This window comes from Cervus elaphus, chromosome 31 (genome assembly GCF_910594005.1).
Source record: "Cervus elaphus chromosome 31, mCerEla1.1, whole genome shotgun sequence".
Taxonomy (NCBI): domain Eukaryota; kingdom Metazoa; phylum Chordata; class Mammalia; order Artiodactyla; family Cervidae; genus Cervus; species Cervus elaphus.
This window is the reverse complement of record NC_057845.1, coordinates 23391960-23409777: the sequence shown is the minus strand read 5'-3', so window position 1 is coordinate 23409777 and position 17818 is coordinate 23391960. Positions and strand designations below refer to the sequence as shown.

General features: G+C 36.0%; 1 protein-coding gene across 2 annotated transcripts in view; it reads right to left on the bottom strand.

Annotated features, from left to right (window-relative positions):
- The window catches only part of SAMSN1 (SAM domain, SH3 domain and nuclear localization signals 1), a 93660-nt gene that overhangs the window by 52873 nt on the left and 22969 nt on the right, over positions 1-17818 (bottom strand). Inside the window, exon 1 of one of the 2 annotated variants that reach the window (XM_043892978.1) lies at positions 1734-1876. The exons of the other annotated variant lie outside the window; for it this stretch is intronic. Coding sequence (XP_043748913.1) covers positions 1734-1790 — 57 coding nt within the window. The 5' untranslated portion in view covers positions 1791-1876. Of the gene's footprint in view, positions 1-1733; positions 1877-17818 lie in introns of those variants that run through there. 2 annotated transcript variants of the gene reach the window in all.

The window sequence follows — 17818 nt, the reverse complement described above, 5'->3', positions numbered from 1 at the left end:
GAAAGGGTTTAGTTGGAATGTATGAACAATACTTTTTCATATACATTCAAATACCTCTTTAAATTCATATAAAATGAAAACATCCATCTAAAGAAAACAGGAATCCATTCACAACAAAAAATGTTTCCAATATGACTATTTTCTGTGATATATTTTGCTCTCAGATATATACTTTATCAAATATATTTTTACTTTTATGAGTAAGAAACTCAGTAATATGAACAATATTCTGCTTCTATTACAATAGTCCCTGCAATTAAAGCAAAAGATAATCATAGACTAAAATATCATTTTGAAAGTTGTTCCATGACATAAATATGATAGCTCACTACATAATAGGGTTCTTATGAGGTACTCTAACTTTAAATTGTAAATACTTGGATGAAAACCACTGCTTTGAATTAACTTTTGTGATTTCCCTAAAACCTAGTTTTGTCAACTCAATATTGGTTTCATTTAATCCAGCAAATTTTGTATAAAATTAATCTTAAATAGAAAGGTAAGCAATGCTTGTTATACTCTTTGGGAAATGTTACCTTGCATTTTTATTCTACTAGGGGAAAAGACAGAAATCATGATATGCTTTCCAGCTATATTTAAGTAGAAATGCTTGCCTATCCTTTATCAGATCTTTTTTTTTTCCAAAAAAAATTAATATTGGAAATCATTTATTCTCAGTTTCCAAATATCAGAAATCATTTATTTTTAGTTTCCTTCAGAGAGGTTTTGTGGTAACTTGCAAAGAGTTATAAAACATAAAATATTGACTATTGTTCAATGCCATGACAATTCAAAAGTTCACAATCAATTACCAATTCCTTTCTCTCTGGAAGGTACCAAGCAAATAAATTCCAGTAATAGATAATAAATCAACCCTCTAAAAAGACATTTGACCACAGTTATTGTTTATTTACAGACATATTTAAAATGCTTACCTAAGAAACTAAACAAATGTATAGGTTTTGGAAAAATTCACTGACACCAGTATTTCAGAGATATTTTCCTTTATGATACTAATGAAACTAATTTAGAGTCATACAATAGAATCCAAACTTTGTTATCTCATACCCTATTTTTAAGTAGTAGTTAGCAATTATTTTCAGGACAAAGAATAGAATAACATTTCAAATAGAATCAGTTCACAAATCTATACATATATGGAGCTTTGATGCTTCCCAAACAACCCAGTCCCCTCTCAAGTAGTGGAGCTAGTTCAAGAGAGAAAGTAGCAAAAATAGCCTCTATAATAAGCTGTAATATTTTAGTCTGAAGAAATGAAAAACATCAAGTATTCAATCAAAACATCTCCATTTTGTAACCTTCTCATAATGTATTATGAAAGCCTGAGACTGTAAGAAATAAAATGTACTTGGTAGATTTTTAAATAGACTTTGCCACCTTTATAGTTATTAAGAATATACACAAAGATTTCATAATATCAGTCTTTCAAACAGAGATCACCAAAATGATTTCCATGGAGTTGACAGTATGAGCTCAGAGTTCAGTTACAGTTGTAAATAATCAAATATGCCCTATAAGATAAAATTACATAGACAATAATTGTCAGGTATCATTTAACAGCTAATGTTCGATTCAGTTTTTCCCATATTTGCCATGAAACTTTCAACCATATGGTTGAATTGATTTCTTACGGGCAGAAAAAAACCATGTGTCTCTGTGTGCGTTCTATTAAATAGCTTGGTTTTGTTTGAGTATGGATGAAATCACCATACCTTAGGCTTTTGATGTTTTTCCTTCTCTGAAACATTGGATGGTTTTCTCTTCAGCATTTTGAATTCACACTACTCCAAATGAGTGCACTTTCTGTTGCTACAGAAATGACTGACTGTCAGCAGTGCGCTGTCTATGATATACGGCCGCAGAGAAGTTTGAGTCTAGTAACCTGCCACTTCCTCTTTTTGGTCAGGATATGACTTCACATCTACATGGGTAAAGTTTTTTTTTTTTTTTTTTTTTTACAGAAATTCTTTGGTAACTTTCTAACATTCTGTTCTTGCTATATTCTATGAGGTAGATCCCTAAACCTCACACTTCAGCATGCCTACAGTTATAAGGGCCATGAAGATTTCAAAATAACACACATTTTTTCAGTTTATAAAAAAATAAAAATCTGTAACACATTCCGTGAGATAGAGAGATGATAGGTAGAGAGATAGGTAGAGAGATAGGTAGAGAGATAGATAGAGATAAGTAGAGAGAAGAAAACATCTGAGCTAATAAATGAAGCAAAACTTGAGATGTGAACTTTATAGTATGTAAAAAATGAAGAGAATACTCAGGGTAGTCAACTTTGCATTCCTATGTAAACCTTATTGGAAGATGTAATAAACTAGATTTTAAAGAATACTAATCCTATTTAAAGCATATATGCACATTTTAAAAAACAGGATGGATGAAATTCATATAAATAGTAATATGAATCCAGAAGTAAATGATTATGCATATTGTTACTTTGTGAACACATTACTAGGCTGTAAAGTGAAAGTGAAAGTGAAGAAGCTCAGTTGTATCTGACTCTTTTCGACCCCATGGACTATAGCCTATGAGTTTTCTCCAGCCATGGAATTTTCTAGGCAAGAGTACTGGAGTGGGTTGCCATTTCCTTCTCTAGGGGATCATCCCCACCCAGGGATCGAACCTGGGTCTCCAGCATTAGAAGCAGACTATTTTACCGTCTGAGCCACCAGGGAAACTCCTTATGTTGTAAATTCCTGATTAATAAGAAAATCAATTAAACTGAACCCTCAATTAACCAGATGTCTTTCTGCTACAAACTGCATTGCCATATGTTGATAATTGCTAATAGAGCAGTGATCCAGTGGATCAATGGTACCTTCAAATGAAGCATCCCAAGTCCTTATTTAATAGTCCTGGAGTAGAGCTAATATGACTTAGAAAGTATTTCCCCATCAAACTAAAGGATTTAGCATTTTTACTATAATGTCAAAACCAACATACCCAGGAAAGTAAAAGCAAGAAGTTCAAGCTTTCTTATTAATTAGGGATTTACCAAAGGGAGACTTGTAAAATGTCTGAAACTCCACTTCTATTAAAACCAGCTTGTGAAGGGAATCAACCTAGATTTTGTTTATAAAACCCCTGAGTTGAAAAACAGTGGTACCATATTCTTAATGAGCGGCTTTTCTAGGTGAAAAGTCAACTGACTCTTATTTCTCAGTCTTTACTCATACCTCTAAGCTCCTCCTCCCCGAAACCCAGTTCTAGTGTTCAAATTTCACTGATTCATTTACCAAATGTTAAATTGTCTGTTCTGTGCTGTCTGATAATATATCAAGCCACCTGACTAGCTAAAATATAGTTTATGTTCTGTAACAGAATCGAAGGAATACACTTGTCAAGATTATAGTTAGTATGCTTCTCCTACTGGATATTAAGAGCAAGATTATATTTTTCAAGAGTTATCAGGCTGCTGTTTTCCAAATAGTGACAAAGAGTCTGACACTGAAAGACCTGAGTACTCTGAAGTTGGGTAATTCCCTAAAACTATGCTTCTTTTCAAACTTTCTGTTGGGGACTAAGTTAAAGCAGTGATCTAAGTAAAACAAACAAACAAACAAAAAACCCAAACTCTTCAGAAATTGAAAGTCATGAAAAAAATTTATTCCTTACTGAAATGCTTGCAACCTCTGTGCCCCCATTCTTTCATCTGTGAATAGAAATTTAACTCAATTGCGGAGTTTGGTCAATAACATGGGAATGATAATGCGCTTACTACATGTTAGGGTTTTGGTGAGAATAAAAGGAAATGCCAATAAAGAATTCCTTATGTAAGAGATGTTTTATATCAAGAAATGTTCATGGATCTTAAAGAGGCAGAAGCTTTCGAATAGTTTTGCTTGGGATAATGTTTTCTATAGATTATATTTCTACAGTGATAACTAAAGAACAGAGAACGGTCACATCCATGGTGACCATAGCTGGACCATCCGCAGTTTTTAAAAGTGTTCCCTCTAGCAGCTTGTGCGTGTGTGCTCAGTTGGGCCAAGCTCTTTGCAATCCCATGGACTATAGCCTGCCCGTCTCCTCTGTCCATGGGATTTTCCAACACAAGAATACTGGAATGCATGGCCATTTCCTTCTCTAGGGGATCTTTCCGACCCAGGGATTGAACCTGAAGAAAATCTTACCATGATCTCTAAGCGTTTTATCATCATTAAGACTCTAAGAAATATTTAAAATGTAAATAATACTGGAACTTGACCCTCAGAATTAAAGGTGGGAGAAGCAATTTTCCAACCTCCTGTTCTACTCAAGAAAAAATGATTTCTGGAGACTAAAAGACATATATGACATTTGAGGTTCTGTTACAATCTGTATTAAACATCTTAGCTCTCAAAAAACCTCAGATGAGACAGTAATGAATGTTGTGATCAATTATCTTCTATTTTATGGAATTCTGGATCCATGTAAATGTTTAATGACTCACCCAGAGTGATACAGCAAGTTCTAAAGTCAAAGGTATATAGAGCAGGAATGAGGTAGAAAGTCAGTACAGAGCACAAAAATTCCCTATCATGACTGGACCACTAAACCACATGTTGCTTAAGAAATATTCTGAAACAGGGAAATTGCAAAAGAGCAAAGTCTTGATGCTTTGTTTTCACACATTACCTTAATGGTCTTAACCTAGGCAAGGTGAAAAAAGGCTGGGACTTTGTGGCATGTATGTCAGTTACAACCTCTGCGTCATAGTGGGTACGTCAAAATTTTAAAGAAATCGCAAACTGATGACAGCTATTGTGGTGTATTTGATGAGAAAGTAAAGTGAGACATAAAAGAGTTGTTTCAGCAGTCCAAAAAATATTTACTGGCAGATTGCTAAGATGTAATAATAAAATTCAAATCAAATTCAGATTCAGATTAATTCCCGTCAGCAGAAAGAGAATGCATTGTTCATAAGGACAACAAGTCCCTGAAACTCTGCAGTTGCTGTTTCTCACTATAAATATTTAAAAAAAGTCATGGTGGATAATCCCACAAGGTTATCCCAAAGGGTGGTTATCCCGAAGGGTCCACTCTTGATATGCTCAACACATTATGTTTCTGATAGAGGAGAGCTGCTGGTCGCACCTTAGGTATCTTGGGAAGCCTCGTGGGAGAGAAGTTGGCCCTGTGACACTATTTCTTATTTTAAATTTCTTAAGAGATAATGTAGTGCATTATCTCACTATCTTAGCTGTAGGAGAAATAGAAACATGATATAAACAAAGAAGATTAACAGTCTGAGATGCATGGTGAACCTAAAGAATCATACAGCAAAAAGCTGTTTTGAAAGAGACAAAGAACATCTTAGGTCACATCTATGCATGACAAGATGTTTGAAACAATATAAGAGGAGACTCAGTAAACAAAAATGAGGAGGACCAGTTCATCAGTGACTAAAACAACTAGGGGGATTTGATTAAAATATATGCAAATTTGTTGTTGTTGTTGTTGTTTAGTCACTAAATTGTGTCCTACTCTTTTGCAACCCCATGGACAGTAGCTCACCAGGGTCCTCTGTCCATAGGATTTTCCAGGCAAGAATTATGGGGTGGATTGCCATGTCCTTCTCCAGGGAACTTTCCCAACCCAGGGACTGAACCCACGTCTCCTGCTTAGCAGGCAGATTATCACTGAGCCACCTGGGAAGCTCTTATATGGATATTACAGGTTATTCAACAAATTATAAATATATACTTTCTAAGGGGTTGCCACAATAAGTAATGATAAAACAAAATTTCGTACCTTTATGATTAAAGGTTTAACATTCATGAAGTCATTTTCAAAGTTAACAATAATAATGATAGCTATCATTTTTGAATACTTATTATATGCTTGGCATTGTGCTCTGTGCTTCATTAATATTTCCCATGTAACTGTCAAAAAATCTCTATAAGCTGGTACTAACATTATCATGTATGGATGTGAGAGTTGGACTGTGAAGAAAGCTGAGCGCCAAAGAATTCATGCTTTTGAACTGGTGTTGGAGAAGACTCTTGAGAGTCCCTTGGACTGCAAGGAGATCCAACCAGTCCATCCTAAAGGAGATCAGTCCTGGGTGTTCATTGGAAGGACTGATGCTGAAGCTGAAACTCCAGTACTTTGGCCACCTCATGCGAACAGTTGACTCATTGGAAAAGTCCCTGATGCTGGGAGGGGTTAGAGGCAGGAGGAGCAGGGGACGACAGGATGAGATGGCTGGATGGCATCACTGACTCGATGGACATGAGTTTGAGTAAACTCCGGGAGTTGGTGATGGACAGGGAGGCCTGGTGTGCTGCAGTTCATGGGGTCGCAAAGAGTTGGACATGACTGAGCGACTGAACTTAACTGAACTGAACATTATCATTCTCAACTTCCAGGTGAGGTTAGGTAACATGTCCAGTTTGCACAGCTGGGAAGTGGTGGAGTCAGGATTCAATCCAAAATCTTACCTCATAAACATCACTGTACCATAGTTATAGCTAAAGACCTGACATAAAATAGGAGTGATTTACTTGAGGGTGGGAGAGAGTAATGCTGAGCTACTGGTTGGAAAGTGTTTCAATCTTTAGGTATGTATAAAATGTGAAACCAGGAAGCATGTAACTAGTCTAAAACCCTCTTATTCAATTAAGACTTAACATCACATGGACAAACCTGCTACCTTTTCAAGGTCCTCCCCCAAGCCAAGCTACTTTGTAGTGCCTCTAAGAAGAATCAAAAGCCCCTCAATGCTATCATTAAAATCATTTTCTCTAATTTCACAATTATTAAAATCAAGGTAGGAGCACAGATTAGATTTGTCTTCATGTTATGAAATTTCCTAGGTTCTGAAGTTCCCTTATGATGGTTTTAGATAAGTATCCATCTGTGAATTGATATCCAAACTTACTATCATAAATGTATTTTATTTCCTCCTTGATCTGGAGCTATGGAAACCCACTTTATGTTTCTAAAAATTATTAATTATTCTCTTAACCTTTGACATTTCATCTCATTAGTTTTTGCTTGCCTCAATATCACACCCAAATTATGGTCATAATCTTCACATTTCTGTAGTTTCCTTTTTACACTTCAAAATGTCATTTCATATTTTGTAGAAGTGAAATGCTTACCCTAAAAAAAAAAAAAAAAAAGAAGCTCCCTGTCACATCCTTTTATTTTTCCCAGACTTATTTCAATTCTTTGTGTGATCCCTCTAGTATTAAAACCATTTTTCTCATCAGTTAAATTAATTATTTCTATAGGATAGGCCCATAGTTTCTTGATTTATGTATTAGACATTATCTATTGATTCCTGTTTTGTCCTTGAGGATTTTATACTCCTTTCACTCCCCAACTTCCTTTTAATTATTTAGTTAAATCAATAGTTATTATTATTTTGTAACTATTGTTCATGAATAAGTAAAATTAGGTATAATGCTTTGTGTTCCCTTTGTTGTTTATTTTTGGAGTTCATAATGGGTAATATATCCCAAATTAATGCCCACAACAAATTAATCAACTGATTTATTTTGAACATTGAAGTTTACTCACCATATTTATAATTGTAAATGACCAAACGTTTCAAATGTCTTTTTTCCTTCTTTCAGTGGGGTTTGATTGTTCTCTAAGGATGCAATCCTGAGGCTGAAATAGAAATTCTCAACTACCTCTTGGTTTGGATTCGCTTTGACCTCAGTCTCACATCATCTTTTTTGTCTACTCTTTCACTGATAGAAACACAGCTCCCTAATGGAAATGCCTTAGGACCTTGTAGATCCTTCATTCGAAAGCAATTTTGACTTACTGTTCTAGCTTCATTCTTCCTCAGAATTTAGAAGCCCTCTCCACTGTCATCTAGCTTCCAAAGTTGTTGTTGAGAAGTCTCATGCTATTTTGATTCCGGTTTATTGTAGATGAACTTCTCCTAACCGCCTTGCCCCCACCACAGAGAGAAGAATATATACATATTATTCCTTTTATCTTTGGTATGTCCTAAAACATCATATTATATGTCTTAATACACATTACTGTTTCATTCCCTGTACTGCTCACTCAATGGTTCTTAAACCTGGAAAGACACAACTTTAAGGTCTGTTTCATTAATAAATGCTCCATCTCTTTCTCTGTTCTCTCTTTCTGGAAATCTTAATAAGACAATGTTAGAAACCCTGATTGATATTCTCATTCTGATATATTTCTCTGTTTCCCTCTTCTCCTTCTTCTTCCGTTTTTTTACTCTCTAGGAAATTCAATTACTTCTCTACTAATTATTATAATAAATGTTTTCTTTTAACTATAATGTATTTTGTAAAACTTCTGATTATTTTCTTTCATAACACTTTGCTCTTTTTTAAAAATATAGTGGTAACAATTAATGAAATCAATTAACATGCAACAATATGGATGAATCTTAGAAATGCAAGAGAAGAATAGTTCACAAAAGAATTTTAAATAGCATGAAGCTCTTTAGAAAATATACAGATATAGTTTTAAAAAATAAAATAAAGGAGTGAGGAACATAGCGCTTAATGTAATGATTTATTTGAGCGGAGAGAGTCACGGAGATGAAATGGAGGTTCAATGTAGATGGGTACCGGTTATTTTTGAGGTCCTAGCTTTATTTCTAGGGTATATTTTAGTAATCTATTCTAAAAACTAACTGAACAAAAGTAAAGCTTTGAGAATATTCTATTCTTAATTCTTGGAAAGAAGGTAAAATGTAATGGGTAAGAGGGTGGACTTCAAACAGACTACTTGGGTTTAAATCAAGGCTCTGCAATTTTTCTGAGATGCCCTTGGCTATACTTAACCCAGTATACTATACTTGACCTTTCCTTAAAATGGACAGTAGTTCTACCTCGAAGGAATTGCTATGAGGATTAAATAAGACACCATTATAAAGTTAGTAGAAAAGTGACTGGCATATACTAAACACTAAGAACTAAATAAATAAATGGAATATATTCTCTTATCTTTCTGAGGTGATTGATTACCATTTTATAATTTCCTCCTGTTCCTTTGGTTGTCTTCGTTTCTTTCTGATTTCTTTCTTCTGTTTGCTTTGTCGGGCTTTCACCTTTGAGGCTTTCTTCAAATGTCTAGTGAGTTTTGGCTATGGATACATTGCTAAGAGCATCATAGAAAAATCAAGCCATATTATCAGAAGACCCTTAGATGACAGGTTCTGGAATTTTGTTCTCTGAGATCATCAGGATTATTCTCCTACTAATAATCCTCCCATGTCCTGAGTGAACTCTGGGGGAGTAGGGGAGCTTCCTTGCAGGCTTCAAATACTGACGCTCTGAGGGGCACTTTGGTGTACACAGACTCACTTCATTGCAGCATCCTTTCCTGCAGGTTTTGAGATTGACTTTCTCCAATCCTCCATTCACCCTCCATCATCAAAACATTAATTGACATCTAGTCTATTCTTTTATCAAATGCCTTTATCTTAATAGGTTTGCATCTTTTTGGTAGATTTATGTGGATTATATGCTATATTTAAGCAGAGTCTAGTTTTTCCAACTATTCACATTTTTATCATCTCCAACTCTCTTCTTCATTTTGCCCTTGAAAATATGTGTGTCCCTATCTTACTTGCTAAATTCCTAATTACATAAAGCTGATCCCTGTCCTGCCACTCAAATTTTATAATTTTTAAGATTGATATAAACATGGCTACTGCATTACACAGTAGGAAGAAGGCAAGAACAAATATAAAGTCTTTCAGTAGAAATCCATTCTCACATTTAAGTAATTGTGTTCTCTCCATATTTGTAGATTCTTCTCACAAGCACAGAAATACAGTATCCTGTGAAAATAGTTTACCTTTCCATTATCTGTAGTCTAAAACAATTAAGAAATGTTTTATTGAAATTCTTCAAAGCAATTTTTAAACTAAGAATATAATCCTGTACTTCTTGAATCATATCTTATTAGGCTAAAAGGAAATTCTGTTCATAATATACAATACCGACTGCATAAATTGAATTAACTTTGCACAAACATATTTTTAAATTAATTTTTATCTGGGTATAGTACATGTACTATTAAAATTCCCTGTTTTTCTTTAAGATCAGGTATAAGATAAGTATGTCCACTCTCACCACTTTTATTCAACATAGCCACTTTTACTCAACATAGTTTGCAAGTGTAAGCCACAGCAATAAAAGAACAAAAGGAAAAAAAAAGAATCCAAATTGTAAAAGAAAAAGTGAAACTGTCCCTGTTTGCAGATGACTTGATTCAATACATAGAAAATCTTAAAGATGCCACCAGAATATTACTAGAGTTCATCAATGAATTTAGTAAAGCTTCAAGATACAAAATTAATATACAAAAGTCTGTTGCATTTCTATACACTAACAATAAATTATCAGGAAGAGAAATTAAGGAAACAACTCCATTTACCATTGCATCAAAAAGGATAAAATACCTGGGGGTAAATCTACCTAAGGAAGGAAAAGACCCATACTCAGAAAACTATAAAACACTGATGAAAGAAATTGGAGATGACATGAACACATGGAAAGATATATCCAATGATATAGAGATGGGCTTGGAGGAATTAGTATTGTTAAAATGACCACACGTTCCAAAGCAATCCAGCTATCCAATACAGTTCCTAGCAAAATATCCATCGTATTTTTCACTGAACTAGAACAAATAAATTAAAAATTTGTATGGAAACACAAAAGACTGAGTAGCCAAAATAATCTTGAGAAAGAAGAATGGAGCTGGAGGAATCATACTCTGACTTCAGACAATACTGAAAAGCTACAGTAAGCAAAATACTTGGTATTTTGGTACCAGAATGAAAACAGACACATAGATCAACGAAACAGGACCGAGAGCCCAGAAATAAATCCACACACCTATAGTCAATTAACTGATGACAAAGAAGGCAAGATTATAAAGTGAAGAAAAGATAGTCTCTTCAATAAATGGTGCTGGGAAAACTGGACAGATACATGTAAAAGAATGAATTTGGAACATTTTCTAACACTACCTACATAAAGAAACTCAAAATGGATTAAAGATCTAAGTGTAAGACCAAATACTGCAAAACTCCTAGAAGAAACATAGGCAAAGCATTCTTTGACATGAATCACAGTACTATTTTGGGGGTCTATCTCCTAGAGTAAAGGAAACAAAAGCAAAAATAAATAGGACCTCAGTTCAGTTCAGTTCAGTCACTCAGTCATGTCCAACTCTATGCAACCCCATGAACTGCAGCACGCCAGGCCTCCCTGTCCATCACCAACTCCCGGAGTTTACTTAAAATCATGTCCATAGAGTCGGTGATGGCATCCAGCCATCTCATCCTCTGTCGTCCCCTTCTCCTCCTGCCCCCAATCCCTCCCAGCATCAGGGTCTTTTCCAATGTGTCAACTCTTCGCATGAGGTGGCCAAAGTATTGGAGTTTCAACTTCAGCATCAGTCCTTCTGATGAACATCCAGGACTGATCTTTTGAATGGACTGGTTGGATTTCCTTGCAGTCCAAGGGACTCTCAAGAGTCTTCTCCAACACCAGTTCAAAAGCATCAATTCTTCGGCACTCAGCTTTCCTCACAGTCCAACTCTGACAGCCATACATGACCAGTGGAAAAACCATAGCCTTGACAGGATGGACCTTTGTTGGCAAAGTAATGTCTCTGCTTTTTAATATGCTATCTAGGTTGGTCATCACTTTCCTTCCAAGGAGTAAGCATCTTTTAATTTCATGGCTGTAATCACCATATGCAGTGATTTTGGAGCCCCCCAAAATAAAATCTGACACTGTTTCCACTGTTTCCCCATCTATTTCCCATGAAGTGATGGGACTGGATGCCATGATCTTAGTTTTCTGAATGTTGAGTTTTAAGCCAACTTTTCCACTCTCCTCTTTCACTTTCATCAAGAGGCTTTTTAGTTCCTCTTCACTTTCTGCCATAAGGGTGGTGTCGTCTGCATATCTGAGGTTATTGATATTTCTCCTGGCAATATTGATTCCAGCTTGTGCTTCTTCCAGCCCAGCGTTTCTCATGATGTACTCTACATATAAGTTAAATAAGCAGGGTGACAATATACAGCCTTGATGTACTCCTTTTCCTATTTGGAACCAGTCTGTTGTTCCATGTCCAGTTCTAACTGTTGCTTCCTGACCCTGCATATAGGTTTCTCAGGAGGCAGCTCAGGTGGTCTGGTATTCCCATCTCCTTCTTAATTTTCCACAGTTTACTGTGATCCACACAGTCAAAGGCTATGGCATAGTCAATAAAGCAGAAATAGATGTTTTTCTGGAACTTTCTTGCTTTTTCAATGATCCAGCAGATGTTGGCAATTTGATCTCTGGTTCCTCTGCCTTTTCTAAATACAGCTTGAACATCTGGAAGTTCATGGTTCATGTATTGCTGAAGCCTGGCTTGGAGAATTTTGAGCATTACTTTACTAGCATGTGAGATGAGTGCAATTATGTGGTAGTGTGAGCATTCTTTGGCATTGCCTTTCTTTGGGATTAGAATGAAAACTGACGTTTTCCAGTCCTGTGGCCACTGCCGAGTTTTCCAAATTTGCTGGCATCTTGAGTGCAGCACTTTCACAGCATCATCTTTCAGGATTTGAAATAGCTCAACTGGAATTCCATCACATCCACTAGCTTTGTTCATAGTGGTGCTTTCTAAGGCCCACTTGACTTCACATTCCAAGATGTCTGACTCTAGGTGAATGATCACACCATCGTGATTATCTGGGTCATGAAGATCTTTTTTGTACAGTTCTACTGTGTATTCTTGCCACCTCTTCTTAATTCTTGCCACCTCTTCTGCTTCTGTTAGGTCCATACCATTTCTCTCCTTTATCAAGCCAATTTTTGCATGAAATGTTCCCTTGGTGTCTCTAATTATCTTGAAGAGATCTCTAGTCTTTCCCATTCTGTTGTTTTCCTCTATTTCTTTCCATTGATCGCTGAGGAAGGCTTTCTTATCTCTCCTTGCTATTCTTTGGAACTCTGCATTCAAATGGGAATATCTTTCCTTTTCTCCTTTGCTTTTCATTTCTCTTCTTTTCACAGCTATTTGTAAGGTCTCCTCAGAAGGTCATTTTGCCTTTTTGCATTTCTTTTCCATGGGAAAATGGACCTAATTAAACCTAAAAGTTTTTTCACAGCAAAGGAAATCATCAACAAAACAAATATCCACTGAATGGGATAAGATATTTGAAAAGAATATGACTGATAAAGGATTAATATCCAACATATATAAACAAGTCATACAAATCAACAGCAAAAAATCCAAAGAACCCAATTTAAAAATGGGTGAAAGAGCTGAATGGACATATATCCAAAGAGAACAACATGATGAACAACATGCACATGAAAAATGCCCAATATCACTAATCATCAAGGAAATAAGGTTCAAAACAAAAATGAGATATCACCTCACACCTGTCAGAATGGCTATTAACATAAAGAACATAATAACAAATGATGGAGAGGATGTGGAGAAAAGGGAAACCTCTTACCCTGCCTGTGGGAGTGTAAACTGGCATAGCTACTGTGGCAAACAGTATGGAAATTTCTCAAAATCTAAAAGCAGAACCACCATATGACCAGCAACCCTATTCCTGGGTATGTATCTGAAAAAAGTAAAAAACTGATTCAAAAAGATATATATGCACTCCAATGTTCATAGAAGCATTGTTTACAATTGCCAAGGTATGCATGCAACACAAGTGTCCATCAACAGATGTATGAATAAAGAAGATGTAGTAAGTATATCTGATGGACTACCACTCAGCTATAGCAAAGAATGAAATTTTGCCATGTTTAGCAACATGGATGGACTTGGAAGGCATTATGCTAAGTGAAATGCATCAGACAGAGGAAGACAAATACTGTATGATATCACTTACATGTGGAATCTAAATAGTACAATGGGCAATTTAAACAAAAAAACAAAAACAAAAAAAAAAAAAGAAGGAGACTCACAAATACAGAGGATAAACTAGTGGTTACCAGTGTTGAGAAGGAAGGAGAAAGCGGCAATATAGGGGTAGAAGAATAAAAAGGATTATCATAGAATTATACAAAATTTGTGTGTGTTAAACTTTTGAAAATTACAAAGCATTGTAGAATTTTAAAAAGTCTTTCATTCAGTTTAAAAATGTAGGCTTAAAAGTACTTCTAAAGCCAAAAAATTCTCTGCTTAGTTTGTACTTTTTTCCCCGGAAGCACAGGAGGAAGGTAGACTATGCTGATCAATAGACCATGATTTCCTCTAACTACCAAAAAAAAATGTAATTAACAAAATATTCCTGGAGAGATATATAAGAGCTTCCTTTCTTCAGAAATCTATTCTTAAACAGGAAGTACAAAATTACTTTTTTTCCTTTCTACTTACACTTGCCAGAAAAATTTATAGCAGATTTAAGAGTGATCAGAGTATTTTTCATTCCTTAACATTTGAAACCATGTTAAAATTGTAAAGTTGTAAATGTTAGTAGCTGTCTAGCCTCTTACTTAGACAACCAAAACCCCTAATGTGATCATTTCTTCAACTCTGACTATAATTATAAAATAAAATACTTTAATTGCATATCAGCTTAATTACAAAAGAAATGGAGTGGAACATGATTATGGTGAATGTTTTTAATGTCTACTATAGCAAAGTCAAATTTTATATCATATATATACACATACATTATATATATGCATATGTATATATATGTATTTATACAGTATGTATACATGTGTGTATATGTATGTATATATGTGTTTTATTTAGATGAAATTCCATTTTTACCTTTTAATTCAAGAGTAATGGTAGAAGTTCTTAGGAGAACAAGTATGGTATAAATAGGTACACATTGCCCTCCCTGACCCAGCACGTAGACCGAGGTTTCCACCTAAAGCGTGAAGCCACAGCAAGGCATGGGTCCTCAGAAGCCTTCCTGCATTCTAATTTTAAGGCATTTGTATTGTCATTTCTGAGAAGGGAGAAATCAAGTGATCATTTACAGGATTTTACAAGAACATTACCCACAATTCAATTCCATTCTCTTCTTGAATAAGAAAACTTTCCATAACTTTTGCAGTTATACTTGTGAAAAATGAAAGAAAAGTCTGTTTTTCTTTGTCAATCAACTAGTGTGGTGAAGCAAATAGCTGAGTTAACATTGATGCCCTGAAGCCTAAGAAAACTAACTGGTTAATTGAAACCAGATATCTCTTTGGAAAAAGAGAATTCTTTGATTTTTAAGGGCATGGGATTCCAATCACCATAAGCAACCTCGAAAGAGTCACAGCCTCTGGTTACTAGACCTCTGCTGAACAAGCCTGGCTTGGGGGTCCACGTTTCCACCTGTCACCCAACCATGGAGGCATGTGATGTGATGACAGCTTGTGGACTTTAGAAGATGGGCATAGCTTTGAGTTCAGTCAAGCTATATAAACTGGAGTGCAACATTTGACTTCTCCGATTTTGAAATTCTTTTATGGGTAAAAGGGGAAAATAATGTTTCCTCATGAAATTATTGTTGGGATTAAATGAGACAATACGTGTAAAATTCCTGATACAAAAAAAGACCTCAGCTAATGCTAGTTTCATCCTCTCTCCTTCAAATACAAAGGCAGAAAAGCAGTAGGTCCCTAGGCTTTCAAGTCTTCCTTTCATTCTAGATTGTGGTCACAGGGTGACCCAACTTCTTGACACCATGTCTAGCCACTGGTTTCCAAAGCTGATACACGTGTAACGACCAGTCTAACCTGCACTCCTCTCATTGTCACATGCTGTCTGATATTTGAATATGCAGTTTATCCTCAGCCACCAACCAAGGGAAATTTCTACAGAAGAATTCAGTTCTGCTTTCACTTAGATTTGGTGATAACATTTAACTGTGGATTTGTAATTGCACTTTGAAAACAAACTCTGTAGTCTTTCTCATGAACAGAAAGGCCTGGACATCTCTGGCCTTGGCCTGTGCACGCTAGTCTCCTTTCTCTCCCTGATTTATTCACACTGGTCTTCTCTTCGTGCTTGGACATTGTCCAGTTCTTTTCCATCTTGGGCTTCTGGTCAAGTCCTCTCTTTTGTTTGAAGTGCTCTTCTGTTAATTTTCAGCAGACCAGCTCCTTATCATTCTTAAAGTATCAGCCTCCACGTCACCTCCAGAGAGGGCCTTCTCCAACTAAAAGCACATAGGTACTTGAAGGTTTTTTTTCAACCTCCTTTATTTGTTTCTTTGTTTTGGTTAGGTAGAAAGCAGAAGCCAGCTCTGTTGCTAGCGCTAGTGTAGTATCTGGCACAGAAAGAGGTCAGGAAGTATTTGATGAGTAGATGGGTAAGTCAACTCTATTCAGTTCAGTTCAGTTCAGTCACTCAGTCGTGTCCAACTCTCTGCGACCCCATGAATCGCAGCACGCCAGGCCTCCCTGTCCATCACCAACTCCCGGAGTTTACTCAAACTCACGTCCATAGAGTCAGTGATGTCATCCAGCCAACTCATCCTCTGTCATCCCCTGCTCCTCCTGCCCCCAATCCCTCCCAGCATCAGGGTCTTTTCCAATGAGTCAACTCTTCGCATGAGGTGGCCAGAGTATTGGAGTTTCAGCTTCAGCATCAGTCCCTCCAATGAACACCCAGGACTGATCTCTTTTAGGATGGACTGGTTGGATCTCCTTGCAGTCCAAGGAACTCTCAAGAGTCTTCTCCAACACCACAGTTCAAAAGCATCAATTATTTGGCGCTCAGTTTTCTTTATAGTCCAACTCTCACATCCATACATGACCACTGGAAAAAGCATAGCCTTGACAGGATGGACCTTTGTTGGCAAAGTAATGTCTCTGCTTTTTAATATGCTATCTAGGTTGGTCATCACTTTCCTTCCAAGAGTAAGTGTCTTTTAATTTCATGGCTGCAATCACCATCTGCAGTGATTTTGGAGCCCCCAAAAATAAAGTCTGACACTGTTTCCACTGTTTCCCCATCTATTTGCCATGAAGTGATGGGACCAGATGCCATGATATAGGTCTGCACAATTTAGACTATTTCTTTGGATTGACAAATGTCAGGATCAAACTCAGAATTAATACTCCTTCAAAACCAAAAGAGATTATGCCAGGCAGAATAAATGTTTAACTCAGATTATCAGAGAAAATAACTTGCAAAAATTGTGAAACATAAAGACTATAAACCACTTTCACAAAATTCTTTCTCTTTTATGGAGAAATCAATGAGATATGTCAAGATACCTTACTAATGATGATAATGATCTATTATTTATTTATATAACATTCTTTCTTAAGGTTGAACATATTTTAGCATAACTTTTTATCCTAACAGCTTTCCTATGAAGTTCTTATTCTGATTTTATGCACATGGGCAACTGCATTTTCTTTTCTACCAACTCAGCTGCTGATTCTAGGACATTTAATCCTGAGCCTAGGAACTTCCCTGCACAGAATTCACTGGAGTGAAATAGCTCCTTTACTATTGAAAGAAATTATATTGGTCCTATCTCCACTACAAACCTGGCTCTATAATTCTCTAAATATTAAAGCTTGATTCATCTTTGTGGAGATGACACTTGAGAAAACTAACACTTCTCCTCTGAAAGAGAAAAGAGACTTTCCTTATAAAATAATAAATACTTAGGGGAAAATGTATGTGTGTGTTTTTTTTTTTAGCTCTAACACAATCGGTAAGTACGTCCTATGGTTCATGCAGAGCCAACTTCTTTATTTCAGTCTGCAAAGGTCATCTCCTTTGCTAAAAATCAGCAGGTGAATACAATCCACTCAGTATCACCTTGAGAAGGTACCAATTTGGAAACTAGAAGTCTGCTGTTAAT